This window comes from Falco cherrug, chromosome 9 (genome assembly GCF_023634085.1).
Source record: "Falco cherrug isolate bFalChe1 chromosome 9, bFalChe1.pri, whole genome shotgun sequence".
Taxonomy (NCBI): Eukaryota; Metazoa; Chordata; class Aves; order Falconiformes; family Falconidae; genus Falco; species Falco cherrug.
This window is the reverse complement of record NC_073705.1, coordinates 8,250,994-8,263,575: the sequence shown is the minus strand read 5'-3', so window position 1 is coordinate 8,263,575 and position 12,582 is coordinate 8,250,994. Positions and strand designations below refer to the sequence as shown.

Below are 12,582 nucleotides of genomic sequence, written 5' to 3'. Positions count from 1 at the left end.
TTATGTCATATGTATATTAATATATTCCATAAAATATTTTTTGCCAGACAATATAAGCTGGCAGACAAGAAAATAAAGAAGGGCCATGTATCTCAGAGGGTCTCATCCAGATTTATTTCTCTCTCCTTCACTGAAGTTCTTTGCGGCTTCCTTTGGGATGTGCCTTTTAAACAAGTTCATCTCTTCCAGGGAGAGAGGAAAGATCATTTGGAGATTGTTTGCTGTTTACTCAGTCACGCTAACTCATCTTGCCAGTTTTCTGGCGGCCCTAGCCAAGAGCTTTCGCCTCTGACAGCTTCTGTGCTCTCCCCTTCCTCCTCTGATTACGCAGCCCAATCTGTCACCCTGCCGACGGGGGTCTCTACCCTGCTGATGGCTTTCCACACTCGGCAGTAATGACTTTTGGCAGGCCGGGAAGGCGCGAGAGCTTCTTCCCCAGCTTGGAGAGCCGTTAGGCCCTCTCTGCCTGTTAGCTAAAGCACTTTGTGAGGTTCTTTGGTAAATAAATGAGTCATTTTAATCCAACTGACAGCCTGGCACCTGAGCAAGCTGCCTTCCATCTGTACTTCTAGGCCTCATGTAGGCAGCCAATTGTCAAGCTCAGGGCCTTCAAGACCTCACCATTGAGTGTCTTTCAAAAGCAACTTTAGTAATTTCCTTTGCCCTAATTAGATTGTGTGAGAGGGACTGCGCAAACCGAGGCCCTTGCAAAACTTTTGTGGCTGTGTTGGTTCTGATCTTCTGCACTGACATGCCTGGCTCGTGGTGGGGCTGTTTTGCCCTTGCGCCCCCGGCCCCGTACCCCACCACCACCACGAGCACAGACTGGTAACGTGAATGGTTAGAAGCAGAAATTTCAGCATTTCTGGTGCTCCTCAGGCGGATTGTACCTTGACGCTGTGCCATTCTGTGGCTTGCCGTTGGGATCCAGGCAGGAACATGGTCAAGGCTTCGGATTATCATGTTTGCTTGGCATCTGGGTTTTTTGAATTGCGCTGGTGTAGGGTATTTCTTGCTCCTGTGAGATGGTCACTTAATTCTCCCTTCCATTGCCCATTGAAAGGAATCAGCGGTGACCTGCTGAGGTGTCATATTCTTGATTTCCCTGTTATTAAGGAATGGTGGTGGAGGTCATGCATGGAAAGGGGAATGCCGTATGGGGCAGTGGAAAAGAAGAGGGAGTAGTGCATTGGAAATCTATCGGGCTTGTTGGAAGAGCACTGCCACCAGGTTAGTGCTTTTGTGTGTAGAATAAATGCAGTGCTAATAAAACTGGATAATTGTTGCTTGAGCTGTATTCTCTTTCCTGGTAAGGTGACCCACAAGTATTTTTCTCAAGATCTGAGAAGGCGGAAGCTCATGGGCTTTGCCAGCAGAGGAAAGCAAATCAACTCAAACTTTTTATCCTAATTCTACCTTGCTGCTGTCTACTAGGGTCTTTGAGGAAATGGAGCTACAGGAGACGCAGGTGGACTGATACTGAGGAATCTTTGAGAGTTTGCAAAACACTCCAATTACCAGTAAATCCCCAGACACTTCTGAAAGCAAGCCAAGTTAAACCCTGGGGGAATAGCTGCTGATATGTGTCTGTAACAGCTGAGTGGAGTTGGTGGCATTGTGAAAGCAATAGTGAATACAAGGCTGATGATGGGGGAGAGCTGCCTCCGAAAATGTTGTCCCTGGCTATTCATTAGGCTTTCGGTTAACCTTTTCAGCTTTCCTGCTTGCGTTGGCAAATGCATATGAGAACACAGTCTGCAGCAGTAGTTTCCCAGCCAGTGGTGTGGAGAAAAGGTATCTTAGAAGAGTAAGGAAAGAATTTTGATGGATGAGAGGGACAGCTCCTGCCCCTGCCATCTACTTTTCCTCCTCGTGTTGGAGGTGCTGCTCCTGACCACAGGGGTGCCTTGGTTATCTGTTTATTTTTGCTAAACTGACCCTGTCCCAAGGTCAGAGCTCTCTCCTCAAACAGCCTTTCCTAGACTACTGGGTGTGAGAGAGAGCACAGTATAGGCGAAGACCAAAGACTTGTCAGAGTGGAAGTGCATAACAGCCAGCCAGATCGGAATCAGACGTCAGCACTCCTGTCTGATCATGCTGTAGAGTTTATAATCTTGTTATCCTGGTAACTGCTGTACACGTTCCACGACTTCTCTTGATTTATTTGCTCCAACTGCCTTTAAATGGCTTTTTGTACATCTGTTCATCCTGACTCTGGGAACAAGTCATTTCTTAATGAGCGTGTTGGAGCAAAAGTGTGTATTATTTCAGAGTGGGCGCTGTGGAAAGTGTCTCCTCTTTTACTGCAGTTGGAGCCACAAAGCAACCTGGCTAGTGCTTATGGGAAGGCCTTTGCTGCCAAAACATCAGCTTCCTAGTCTTCTAACGTGTGTGGGAGTTGCATGAAAACACTTCAGTGGGTGGCTGACACATTTTTAGTACATTAAGCTCCTGCTTACGTTCTTAATATATTCTATTTTGCAACTAGCTAAAAGATACATGTGTTCCAAAACATTTCCTAACAGAGTTAAATCTGCACACCTGCTCTGCCATTGCGCGTGGTGAATGTAAAATCGAAGGAGTATGTGAGGACATTACTAATGAACAGAAAATCAAGAAGGGAGATTGAAACATGTTTGCATGCTCTCTCTGTTTTGAACAGTATTTAAACTCCCTTTTTTCTTTGAAAGGGTGTGTTTTTTGAGCTATACTGGCTGTGGATAACTTAAGGGGCTCATTCAAGCCTTCCTCCAAGTCAGTGGATTTTCTCACCAGCTGGCACATCAAATGACGCTCCTGACAGTGGCTTCAGACTCTTCTTTGGGGCTGAGTTTTGTTTCTCCAAATCAAAGCCGGACTGGTGAAAATCTGAGGGATAGCTCAAGTCCCCTGTCCTCGAGCTGTACTCCAGCTTCCTGCAGATTCTGCTAAACTGTTTGTTGGCCTTTAGTGTAGGGTCAAGTGAACTGCAAGTCATCTGCTCGTCAAATTCAGACCATCGGCTGTTGGTGCATCTTTGGACATGCCGCTCAAGGCCTAGGATCCTTGGCCATTCGCTTTATGGCCATTTTCCTTTTCATCCTAAGCAGCCTGGTTTTAGTTCTTAGGCTTGCTGTGGAAAAAGGTGTGCTCAGAAATAGTGCTGCCTTTTGGAGAATTGATTCTGCCTTTCACTCTTTGGGTAGTAGGTGCCAAGCAGCAGCTCCGTTTCCATGAATGAAACCAACTGAAGGACCAAGGGTATCGCTACCTTTAAGACAGTTGATTCTCTCAGGTATAATGCAAAGGGACTGTAGCAGGCTGCTGTAATTCAGCACTGCTCACCTGAAATAGGTGTGTTTATACCCTCCAGGCTTTGGGCCACAGTAGTGGATCATTTTTTATTGTCTTAGTGTGTTAACAATATTCCTTGCGTTTAAAACCCCCAGCATTATTTCTGACCTTCAGTCCATCTCTCCCCAAATGAGGCACATAAAATTCCTACTTGCATAGCCAGTTGTGTCCTGGCATAGTTGCCATCCCGGAAAGAGTTCTTACTTTGCAGATATCTTCAAAGCACTTTTACTGAATTAATTTCCTTGTTATTTTTAAAGGATGTTGCAGCACGTGGACTGGACCTGCCTCAAGTTACATGGATTGTGCAGGTAGGTTTGCTACGTATGTGTGTACGTATGTATTAAGTGCAGTCTTGCTCAGATGAAATTCCTCTCCAGTCCAGATCTTCTTTCTGCAGTTTGCTGGTCTTTGTGCTGATGCCTACAGGTGTGGGAGACCCACATGTTCCTGACTGCAGGACTGGGACTCAGGGTTTTGCTAGGATATGGTGTTGCTATGCTATCTTTGGTTTTGACAGTCTGTTTTCCTCTTCAATCCTTCCAGCCAGCAGAATATTATTACACAGCTGATAACACTGGAATTAAACACCCTCTGTTTCCCCCCACAGGAAGCCAAATCTTGTGAAGTACTGGCCATCTCTCTTGCAGTTCTGTGTTTCTATTTTTCTGAGCTTGCTGGGGAGGCAGTTCCATGAGGAGTTTAAGTTCGATCCCTATGTTAAACATTGAGTAGCCCAACAGTGCCTGTGCAGTGACCTGACTGTTTCAGGTGAAGCTTTGCTGGGTTGGGGCTGGAGTGCTGGGTAGCTGTAAGTATTCAGCTTTCAGTAGAACTGCACAGTTCAGATTTTCCCTGGGAAAAAAAAGGGGGGGAAAAAAAAAGAAAACAACCCAATGCTGCTGCATTGCTGTTGACAGAAATACTGTCTTTGGAAAAAAAAAAAAAAGAAACTAAGGGAGATGGATTGAACCTTAAAAATAGCACCCTGTCATTTCAAAGAGGCAGCTGAGAGCATGAAGCAGATTTCATTTTTATAAAAAATTTATAATTAAGAAAAGGTTAGTTGAATTGAGGAAAAACTGATCCAGAGATTCTCGTGTATCAAGTGACATCTGGGTAAAAAGAACAGGGCACAGAGCGTCGGCAAAGCTTTTTAATTTCTACCTCATCCCTTCAGGTAACAAATTTGATTTTAATTTCGTGTTTTTAAGAAAGAAAGATTTTGTAGCAGCTAGCTAGTTGGAGGAGGCTGGGGAAGTGAAGTCTTTAATTCCCAGATCTGTATATTAATATAATTTAACCAAAGATATAGTTGCCAGTGTTAGAACGCAGTGCAAATTACCTAAAGCCCTGGGAGACTTCTGTGTGTCCAGAAGGCGAAATCTCAGCTGTCCTGAGAGCTGTGTCCAAGAGCAAGGACCTGCAGGGAGCAATTAGATTGCTCACAGCATCTTACTCACACCTCTAGCCAGTAGAAACTTTGCCAGAGGGCACAGGTATAAACACTAGAGTGGGCTTTGGTGGTTGGGTTTTTTCCAGTTAAACTGCTGAGGGCTCATTTCTGAGCAGTATCTCTGTGCATGTTCATTTTTCCAGGAAAGAGAGGAGGGGGGGAAGAATAGGGGGAGGTTAAAGGGAGGGAAATATGTCACCCTTTATCAGATCTTGCAAATGGCTGGGCAGTTTTGATTCCCAGTGAAGTAAATGAGAGCCGCTGGTATGCGGGGAGGGGGGGAGGCTTTAAGCAACATTTTCATAGTGGCTGATAGTTGTACATGGGAAGACAGTTGCTACCTGTATCGTATGCTGCTGAAAGCACTTCCACGCTCATCTCAGATTTCTTCTGTCCAGTAACCAGTTATGATTTGCTTTAATCAAAACAAAGCAATTTAGCCCAATTCTTAATTTGAATCCATCATCTTTTATTTTATAGCTTTTCTCCAAATGCAGACCAGGCAGCTTCCCGCTCTGGCATGGGCAGTCCGGGGGGTTGTTTGGTTTGAGGTCTTTGTGAGATTTTTTTTTTTTTTTTTTTAAGGGAAGCAAACAAGTTCCTGACGTGCCTGTATAGAAATAAAATGTAAAAGGCAAAGAGAGACACTGAGATGGGGAAACTGTCCTATTAGCTGAAAGTTGGCCAATGTGTCACATTCACATGTCAAAAAACTGCTGTGGCTGAGGGGGCTGAGTGATGGTTACAGGGATGAGCCCGATGGGCTCTTTATAAACAGGCCAGTTCCAAGGGAGGTGCAGCATGTGGGTTTTGCTAAGATCCTTTTTGTTTCAGATCAGCGGGCTGAGTGTCTCGTTTATAATTAACACACTGTGTTCTGTTAATTCCTCCTTTCCCTTCTCATGTTCCCTTTTTGAAGTATAACGCTCCGGCTTCACCTGCGGAATACATCCACCGGATCGGGAGGACGGCTCGCATTGGCTGTCACGGGAACAGCCTGCTTGTCCTGGCGCCTTCGGAGGCAGAATATGTCAGCTTGCTGGCTTCTCACAAGATTAAGTGAGTCAGAAACGCGAACAAAAGTTTCAGCTCATCCTTGCTAATTAACCTTCCATGGCACTTTCAGCGGGACTGTGTCTCGTGCAGGTTTTAATAAGAATTTATTAATTCTGGTGATCCAGGACCAGCCCCAGACTAGCAAAAGGAGAAAAGGCAAGTGTGCAAAAATCATCAGCCTGACAGATTGTGCATGAGTGAGTGTGTGTGGTGAGGGGCGGAGAGATGATAGTCGGAGATCCTTTGCGCTCTGTTGTTATCTCCCTGGCCCTGGGTTCAAATCGTGGCTATGTGGAGATCACAAGTCAAATGAGCCTGTCAGATGCTAACTGGCCATCTGCCTGCATAGCACCATATTGTCAGAGATTGTGCTTTCTCTTCAGGAGAGATCCGGCGGAGAAATAGCTGGGGAGCTGTGGGTCATATCTGGCAGGTAATTGGCCAAGGTGTATTGTGTAAGTGGCTTGTGACAGGAATAGTAGAGGCTTTTGCAAGCGGTGAGTGCCCCATATGGTCAAGGCAATAAGGGGGGTGGACTCTGCCGACCAAAGGTGGGGTGTGCTTCCAAGCTAGCTGAGAAGGCTTTGCTTACACCGGCTCTAGCTTGGGCTTGGGAGTAGACAGTGAGGAGAGCAAGCCAGGCTGGGTGAGGACCAGCCCAACGTACAGTCAGCTACCCGATGGCCAGCACGTGAGGAGATTTTAGTCCAGCTCTGCTTGTGCTTCTGCGGTGGTCCTTTTGTGGAGGAAAAACTGCAACTTGCTGCTCAGCGTTGCTCTTCAGGAGTGCTACCTGGTCTCAAGCCTCCTCAGCAGTCGGCTGGATATATGTGACTCCCCTTGCTCCCCGCACTGCTGTCTCCCGGCGGTTCAGAGCGTGAGCCGGGTAGAGTCCCTTTAGTGTTGTACTTGTGTTGATGGAGCCCTGTAAACTCATGCACAAATTAGTTCCTTTTTGTTTCTTGTGTTTATGTCGGGTGGAGCTGCTTGGAGTCGAATTTGGTTTTCAATCCTTGAAACAAACAAATGTTGGCAGTAAATACAGGCTTATTCTAGGCTGTGAGCCATTTAGTGGTCTAACAAAGAGCCATCCATCATCCCAGGTAACTATCTATTAAGCAGACACCAGCAAGACATGGAGGGCTAAGCTGACAGGGTTTTTTTTCATGTAACAAACAGCACTGACATTTAAAGGTGAAATCCCACATAATTGTGAATTTTTAACTCCAAGTGGAAAGTTCTATTTTTCTGTTTTATAATATTTTGGAAGTGTTGGAGGAAGGAGAGGGAAATTTCCCTCCTCTTTTATTTTAAATGTTAATGCTTTTGTCCGATTTTGTTGGGTTTTAAGAAGTTTAAGGAGCAGTGTCACTCACGCTGGTAATTATATCTGCTAAGGAGACCTGTCGTTGAGCTACCATGTTCCCCAGAAATCTGTAGAAGACTGTGCTGAATGAGCAGAGGGAGGTTTATGTGAATTTTTTTTTTCTCCACTACTTAAACCAGTAGAGCCAAACAGCTCTGGGGATTGTTTTTTCTTGTTTGGTTGGTTTATGTTCTTCATAAAACATGCTGTCCTGCAGATCAGAGGCCTGCCAAAGGAGGAGTGTAAGTTGCCTCCCTTGACCCCCGTCTTCAGATGGAAGAAAACGAGTATTTCTTTGGCACGGGTGGGTGATCCGGCCTGTTTGCAGTCGTGTCCTCCCCTCTTCCCACATAGTAGCACGTGGTGTGAGAAGGGGCAACAGGATAGAAAAGAGAGCTGATGAATTACAGAGAAGATGCAGGAAGGCAGCTTGAAGCTAAAGGCAGCAAGTGCCATCAGCACAAATTGCCGTTACCCTTCATAAACAGAGCATTATGGTGATAATCCTGACAATTTAATTCAGTGTGAGGACGAGAGACAGCATGTGTTGGACTGTCACCGATCGTCTTAAGCACTGATAATTTTTGTTTCTTTACCCTGAGTCTTTGTAGCTTTTGACTTGGACTTGCACTGGTTACTGGAGTTTACATTTTTTTTATTCTTTGCTTAATTTTTAAATCTCTTGGGTTTTGTTGAGGATGAGTGAGTGCTGTGACTTTTTTTATTTGGTTGGGTTTTTTTCTGTTTTAAATGAAATTCCCTCTGGGTTTATTGAAATGTAAATACTTCATAAAATATGTATTTCTAAGAAGACAAAGCATGAGATGGGTCCCTGCAGCCTTCAGCTGGTGTAAATGAGCAGTGCTGTGCTGGTTTACAGTAGATGAGGATCTGACCCAGAGTTTTTTCTTAAGCCCCTCCACCCACCCCAGCATGCATGGGAGTAAGTCCAGAAATGTTGAGAGTCGGAAGTAATGAGAGCAGACGTGGCTTTGTTCCTGGATGAAAATCCACTTCGGAATTAGGGATGACTGCCTTTGAAATTGGAAATCGCTCGCAATTAATTTTCACCGGTACCTGAAGCCTCTCCTTGGCTTCCACTGTGGAAAAGCAGCATTAGCCTTTGCCAAAACAATCTCACTTTGGCTCTGCTGAGATCAGTAATTCCTCTTGGGGCTCAAGAAAGCTGCATGCCTCTCTGCAACTTTCTTTTCGGTCTTTGTGTGGCTTGAAGTTGTGGTTCCTCTACCTAACTGTAAATGCGTACGTGCATGCACATGCATGCTCATGTTTTCTATACCTTTCCTCTTTTTTTTTTTTTTTTTTTAAAAAAAAAGGGTTAGATTCCAAAATGTTCTGTCTCAGCTCTAAGCGTAACTAACAGATTTTCCTTCAAAGGGAGGAGGCAAGAAGCAGAAGAAAGTCAGTGAGGTTCACTTTTTTTTTTTTTCTTATGTCTTTCTTAGTTCCTTCAACTGCAATCTAGCAGTGCCTGCCTCGACAGCTATCAGATAATTTCTTTATCTCCTAACAGCGGCCTAACTAATTTATAAAGGAAAACGCATCACCGTGAAGGCACGAGTCATTTCTCTCCCTTCTCTACGGTTGTGCTCACCCCCCTCCCCTGCCTCCCCTCACATGATGCTCCCCGCTGTGAACCAAGTTCACATATCTGTTAGGCTGCAAGCTGGCAGCGCGCCAGGCGGGAGGAGGATCGGAGAAGGGGTGACATCTCAGACAAATCAATGTCAAAGGTTTGACGTTTTCATTCATAGTGGTGTCAAAGCAACCTTTGGAGGGGGATGGGGAGGTATACTTTTCTCTTGCTTAAGTGGTTGCCATTTATGTTTTAATTTACTGTTATACTTTTCAAAACCAAACAGAGAAACCCTCAGTTGTCTTTTTATGCTCCATTTCCATTTCTCCCCCATCACTCCCCCGCCTTTCTCTGCATCCTCTGCAGAGGAATCTGCTACATCGTGAGTCCCAGCTGCATAGTGATTATCTTATGGCCACACTGGCCTGTACCTTCCAGGCTGGATGGCTGTTCCTCTGGACCATCTCTTTTCCTTTATGTTGTGGTGGTGAGCTGGCTGAGGCTGAAAAGGCAGATTGCAAAAGTAAAGGTATTTTTCGCTTTAACTGGAAAGGACTGGGAAGCAGGCAAGGCAGACTCATCCTTTTCTCCTAGCCAGGCGTTGAGAGATCTTTGAGTGAAAAGAAAGGGGATATCCTGGTTGTTATCATTTCTTTCTGTACTTTACAAATTGAAGAATATCAGCAAAGCTTCCTTTCAAAAACTGCATACATCTTTCTGACCATCCAAGATTCAGGAGTCTGAGAACTGTCGGACCCCCAAGATTTCTCTCTTCCTTAGACTGATGTAATGCCAGATGAACTCCTTGGCTTCCATGCAGTATTTATGATTTGTTCTGGTGTAAAAAAGAAAATAATCTTTTCTAGAGATCACCTTTGCCCGTTGCTGAAAATTTGGGCCCATGAACTTCAGCTTTTATCATCTGAGTAATCCCCTTGGAAATGGGACCCAGTTTGGATGCAGCAGTAATATTAATGGCGTGGAGCTGCACAGCTGTTCCCATATTGTCACCTGGTGTGTGTGTGCCCCACAAGGCAGTGTTAAAGAGGACGAAGAATTTCTAGTTTCCTGTAAATGCACCTCTAAGTAGGACCACTCAATTTGAAATTAAGCAGGTCTGTAAGTGTTTGCAGTATCTGGGCCATAACAGTACCCAGCAGCGTCTTGAAGCAGGACTGGAGAATAAATCATCTGGTTGAATCTACAGGAGGAATGTGAGTCGACAGAATGAAAATAAATGCCCAGTGTGAAGCCTGGCTAGGACAGCTGACTGAGTCTCCTGTATTTAAAACAAGTGCTGTGGGGTCCCTAATGGGCCAGGCTTTGGCTTTACACTTCAAATGAGAGGGAAGGTGAATGCTGAGAACAGGGAAGGAAATCAAGCCGTGTATTTGGTGTCAGAGGTGGCTTTTGGAGCTATAAAATGAGTTAGAGTGTGTCCATCAGGAAGTGTGTCTCTGAGCTTTGACCCAGGCGACGTAGCAAGAGGTTGGAGTGATGATGTGACCAGAGGGCAGGAAGCTGTGGGAGAGTTGGCTTGATAGGAAGAGTTCCTTGGGGCCCTGTTGTTACCCTCTGAGCTTGAGTCACTATGAGAGGAAGGAGCTGGGTATTTACACAGATTTAGTTTCAACTTTAGTTGTGGGAGCATGGTCACCAATATGGGTGGAAACAAATGTGTGTAAATGTCAAAGCACTTTGTTCCTTTGAATGAGGCTTGGGCCATGTCTCCGATTACCCCACAAGGTGAGTTGCAGGGATACAAGATGTAGGAGAAGTAGCAAAGTAAGCAGAGCACCTTTCCAGCCTGTATGTGTATGTCAGTCTCTTTCTCGCACTTGCACAGGCAAGCAAATGCAGGTGCCTTCTGCTCCCTGCCCGTGGCATCTAATATACAATAAAATGTTAGACACCCTCTGGGTTCAAAGTGGAGGTTACAGATCCTCTTGCTTATATTATAAAGCAAATCTATGAGAAGTGTTAATTGTTACAAGCTGCTTCAACTCTGTTCTGAGTTTCTTTCAGTGGAAAACGTAACTAAATGGTTCCCAGTTGTCTGGGTGCCTCTCAGTGCAAGGAAAGAAAAATAACGAAACTGGTGGAAATACAATTAAACCTAATTTTTTTCTTTAATCAGTTTCTCTGGTTAGAACCAAGGAAACTTTCAGTGAACTGAAAGTCCACCCTCAGTTATTTCAATGTTGTTAGAATCGGAGTGCGTGTTGGTGACTTGTAACAGTGGCAAGGTTGTGGGTGAGGCTGTGCCTCTGTTCCAGTGAAGGTACCGTTTCAGCTGGGGTTGAGATTTTGCGGTAGTTATACTTCGAGGGTTGCTCTGTGAGTGCCAGGGGTAAGATCTCAAGTATTTCAGGGATAAAAATGTTAAGTTGAACATGTATATCTCAGTCTTTTTGCTATCCGTTATCAGCCTGTGACTTGTTTCCCCGCTATATTTGAAAAAAAAGGAGTAATTGTAGTTTTTTCTCTGTCACTTCAGTGTTTCAGAGATGAAGATGGAGAAGGTATTACTCAGCCTGATGAAAGATGATCGCTTCAAGCTGCACAGACCAAGAAGCAAGGTGAGTTATTCTGCTGATTTGGAATTGCTCCAATTTTTTCATTTACCATTTAAACATCACAAGTGTTCCTCTCTTACAATTCTCTATCTTTACAATACGAAGGTTGGTAATATCCATGATGTCAGACAGTACAAATAATTACAGAACTGCCTTATATTGCAATTGTCCAATCTTTAAACTGTTGTCCCCAGAAAGCCGTCACTTCTAAATCTTCAGCAAATATTTTTGTAACAGACAGTAAAGGTTTCTGACTGCAAAAGCTTTGAGTTTTTTCCCCCACAATGTTTCTGTTCTTCTTGGCTTCTCTGCACTAAAATACTGTTGGAGATCACAAATGACACGAAACTTCACTAAAGAAATAAGGAAAAATGTATTTGGTGATATGTTACATAGGGGGTGTTATATTATCTGTATTTACTTGGAGCCTAAACAAAGCTCACTGGGTTGACAGGCATCTTTTCATTGACTTCAGCAAGCTTTCGGTCTGTCTTCAAGTTGCTAATTCACAGAATTCAGTCATTTGCAATTGATGTCTCCAGCGTTTCTGCATTCTGGCAAATTAAATCCTCCAAGAACCCTCATTTTGAATGGAAGTCAAGAATGTGTCAAGCATGATGCAGCATGCTCTTTTTTTTTTCTCTTGTTGCTGTTTTGCCTGCTCGTTCTTTCTGTTATACCATGTATGAGCCTTCTTGTTTCCTGCAGATGACTGTTACAAACTGGGGTGTTCTTGGTAAACGTGTTTTTGAAAGATGTTCAGTTTTCCTACATGCCTTATATTTCAGAGAAAACCAGATCTGTGGCTTACCTGAGATACAGCTCTATTTAAAGCCTTTTCCCACTACTGCACAGTTTTTCACTGAAATCACCCTGTAATGCCTATATTTTAAATGCCTAGAACATGCCTAGGATATGACCCCTTAACGTGTTCAGCAAATATGTAAAAGTTTAGTTGTGCTTTGCTAGTGCAGAAATAATTTTAAATAGTTCTTCTGTGTATAAATACTTCCCTGTTCTCACAAATGTGCTTGTAGGTAGGTAACTTTGGGGTTCCTTTAGGGAGTTTTTCAACAATTACATTTATGCAGAAATTGCACTTTAAATTTGTTGCTGACGTGGGACAGAATATTATCTGTTCTGGGCTTGAGGACAAATGCTATTTCATGGAAAATGGGCAATAAAAAAAAAAAGCATG

The 12,582-nt window shown here is 44.1% G+C and overlaps 1 protein-coding gene across 7 annotated transcripts in view; it reads left to right on the top strand.

Annotated features, from left to right (window-relative positions):
- The window catches only part of DDX31 (DEAD-box helicase 31), a 50,540-nt gene that overhangs the window by 16,204 nt on the left and 21,754 nt on the right, over positions 1-12,582 (top strand). For 6 of the 7 annotated variants that reach the window (XR_008734040.1, XM_055721492.1, XM_055721490.1 and 3 more), the window contains 3 exons: positions 3,594-3,644; positions 5,709-5,848; positions 11,306-11,387. Coding sequence is in view for 6 of the 7 variants with exons in the window: in XM_055721492.1 (XP_055577467.1) it covers positions 3,594-3,644; positions 5,709-5,848; positions 11,306-11,387 (273 nt within the window). In the remaining variant the exon portion in view is untranslated. Of the gene's footprint in view, positions 1-3,593; positions 3,645-5,708; positions 5,849-11,305; positions 11,388-11,838; positions 12,579-12,582 lie in introns of those variants that run through there. The other variant, XM_055721495.1, reaches the window with a different exon arrangement.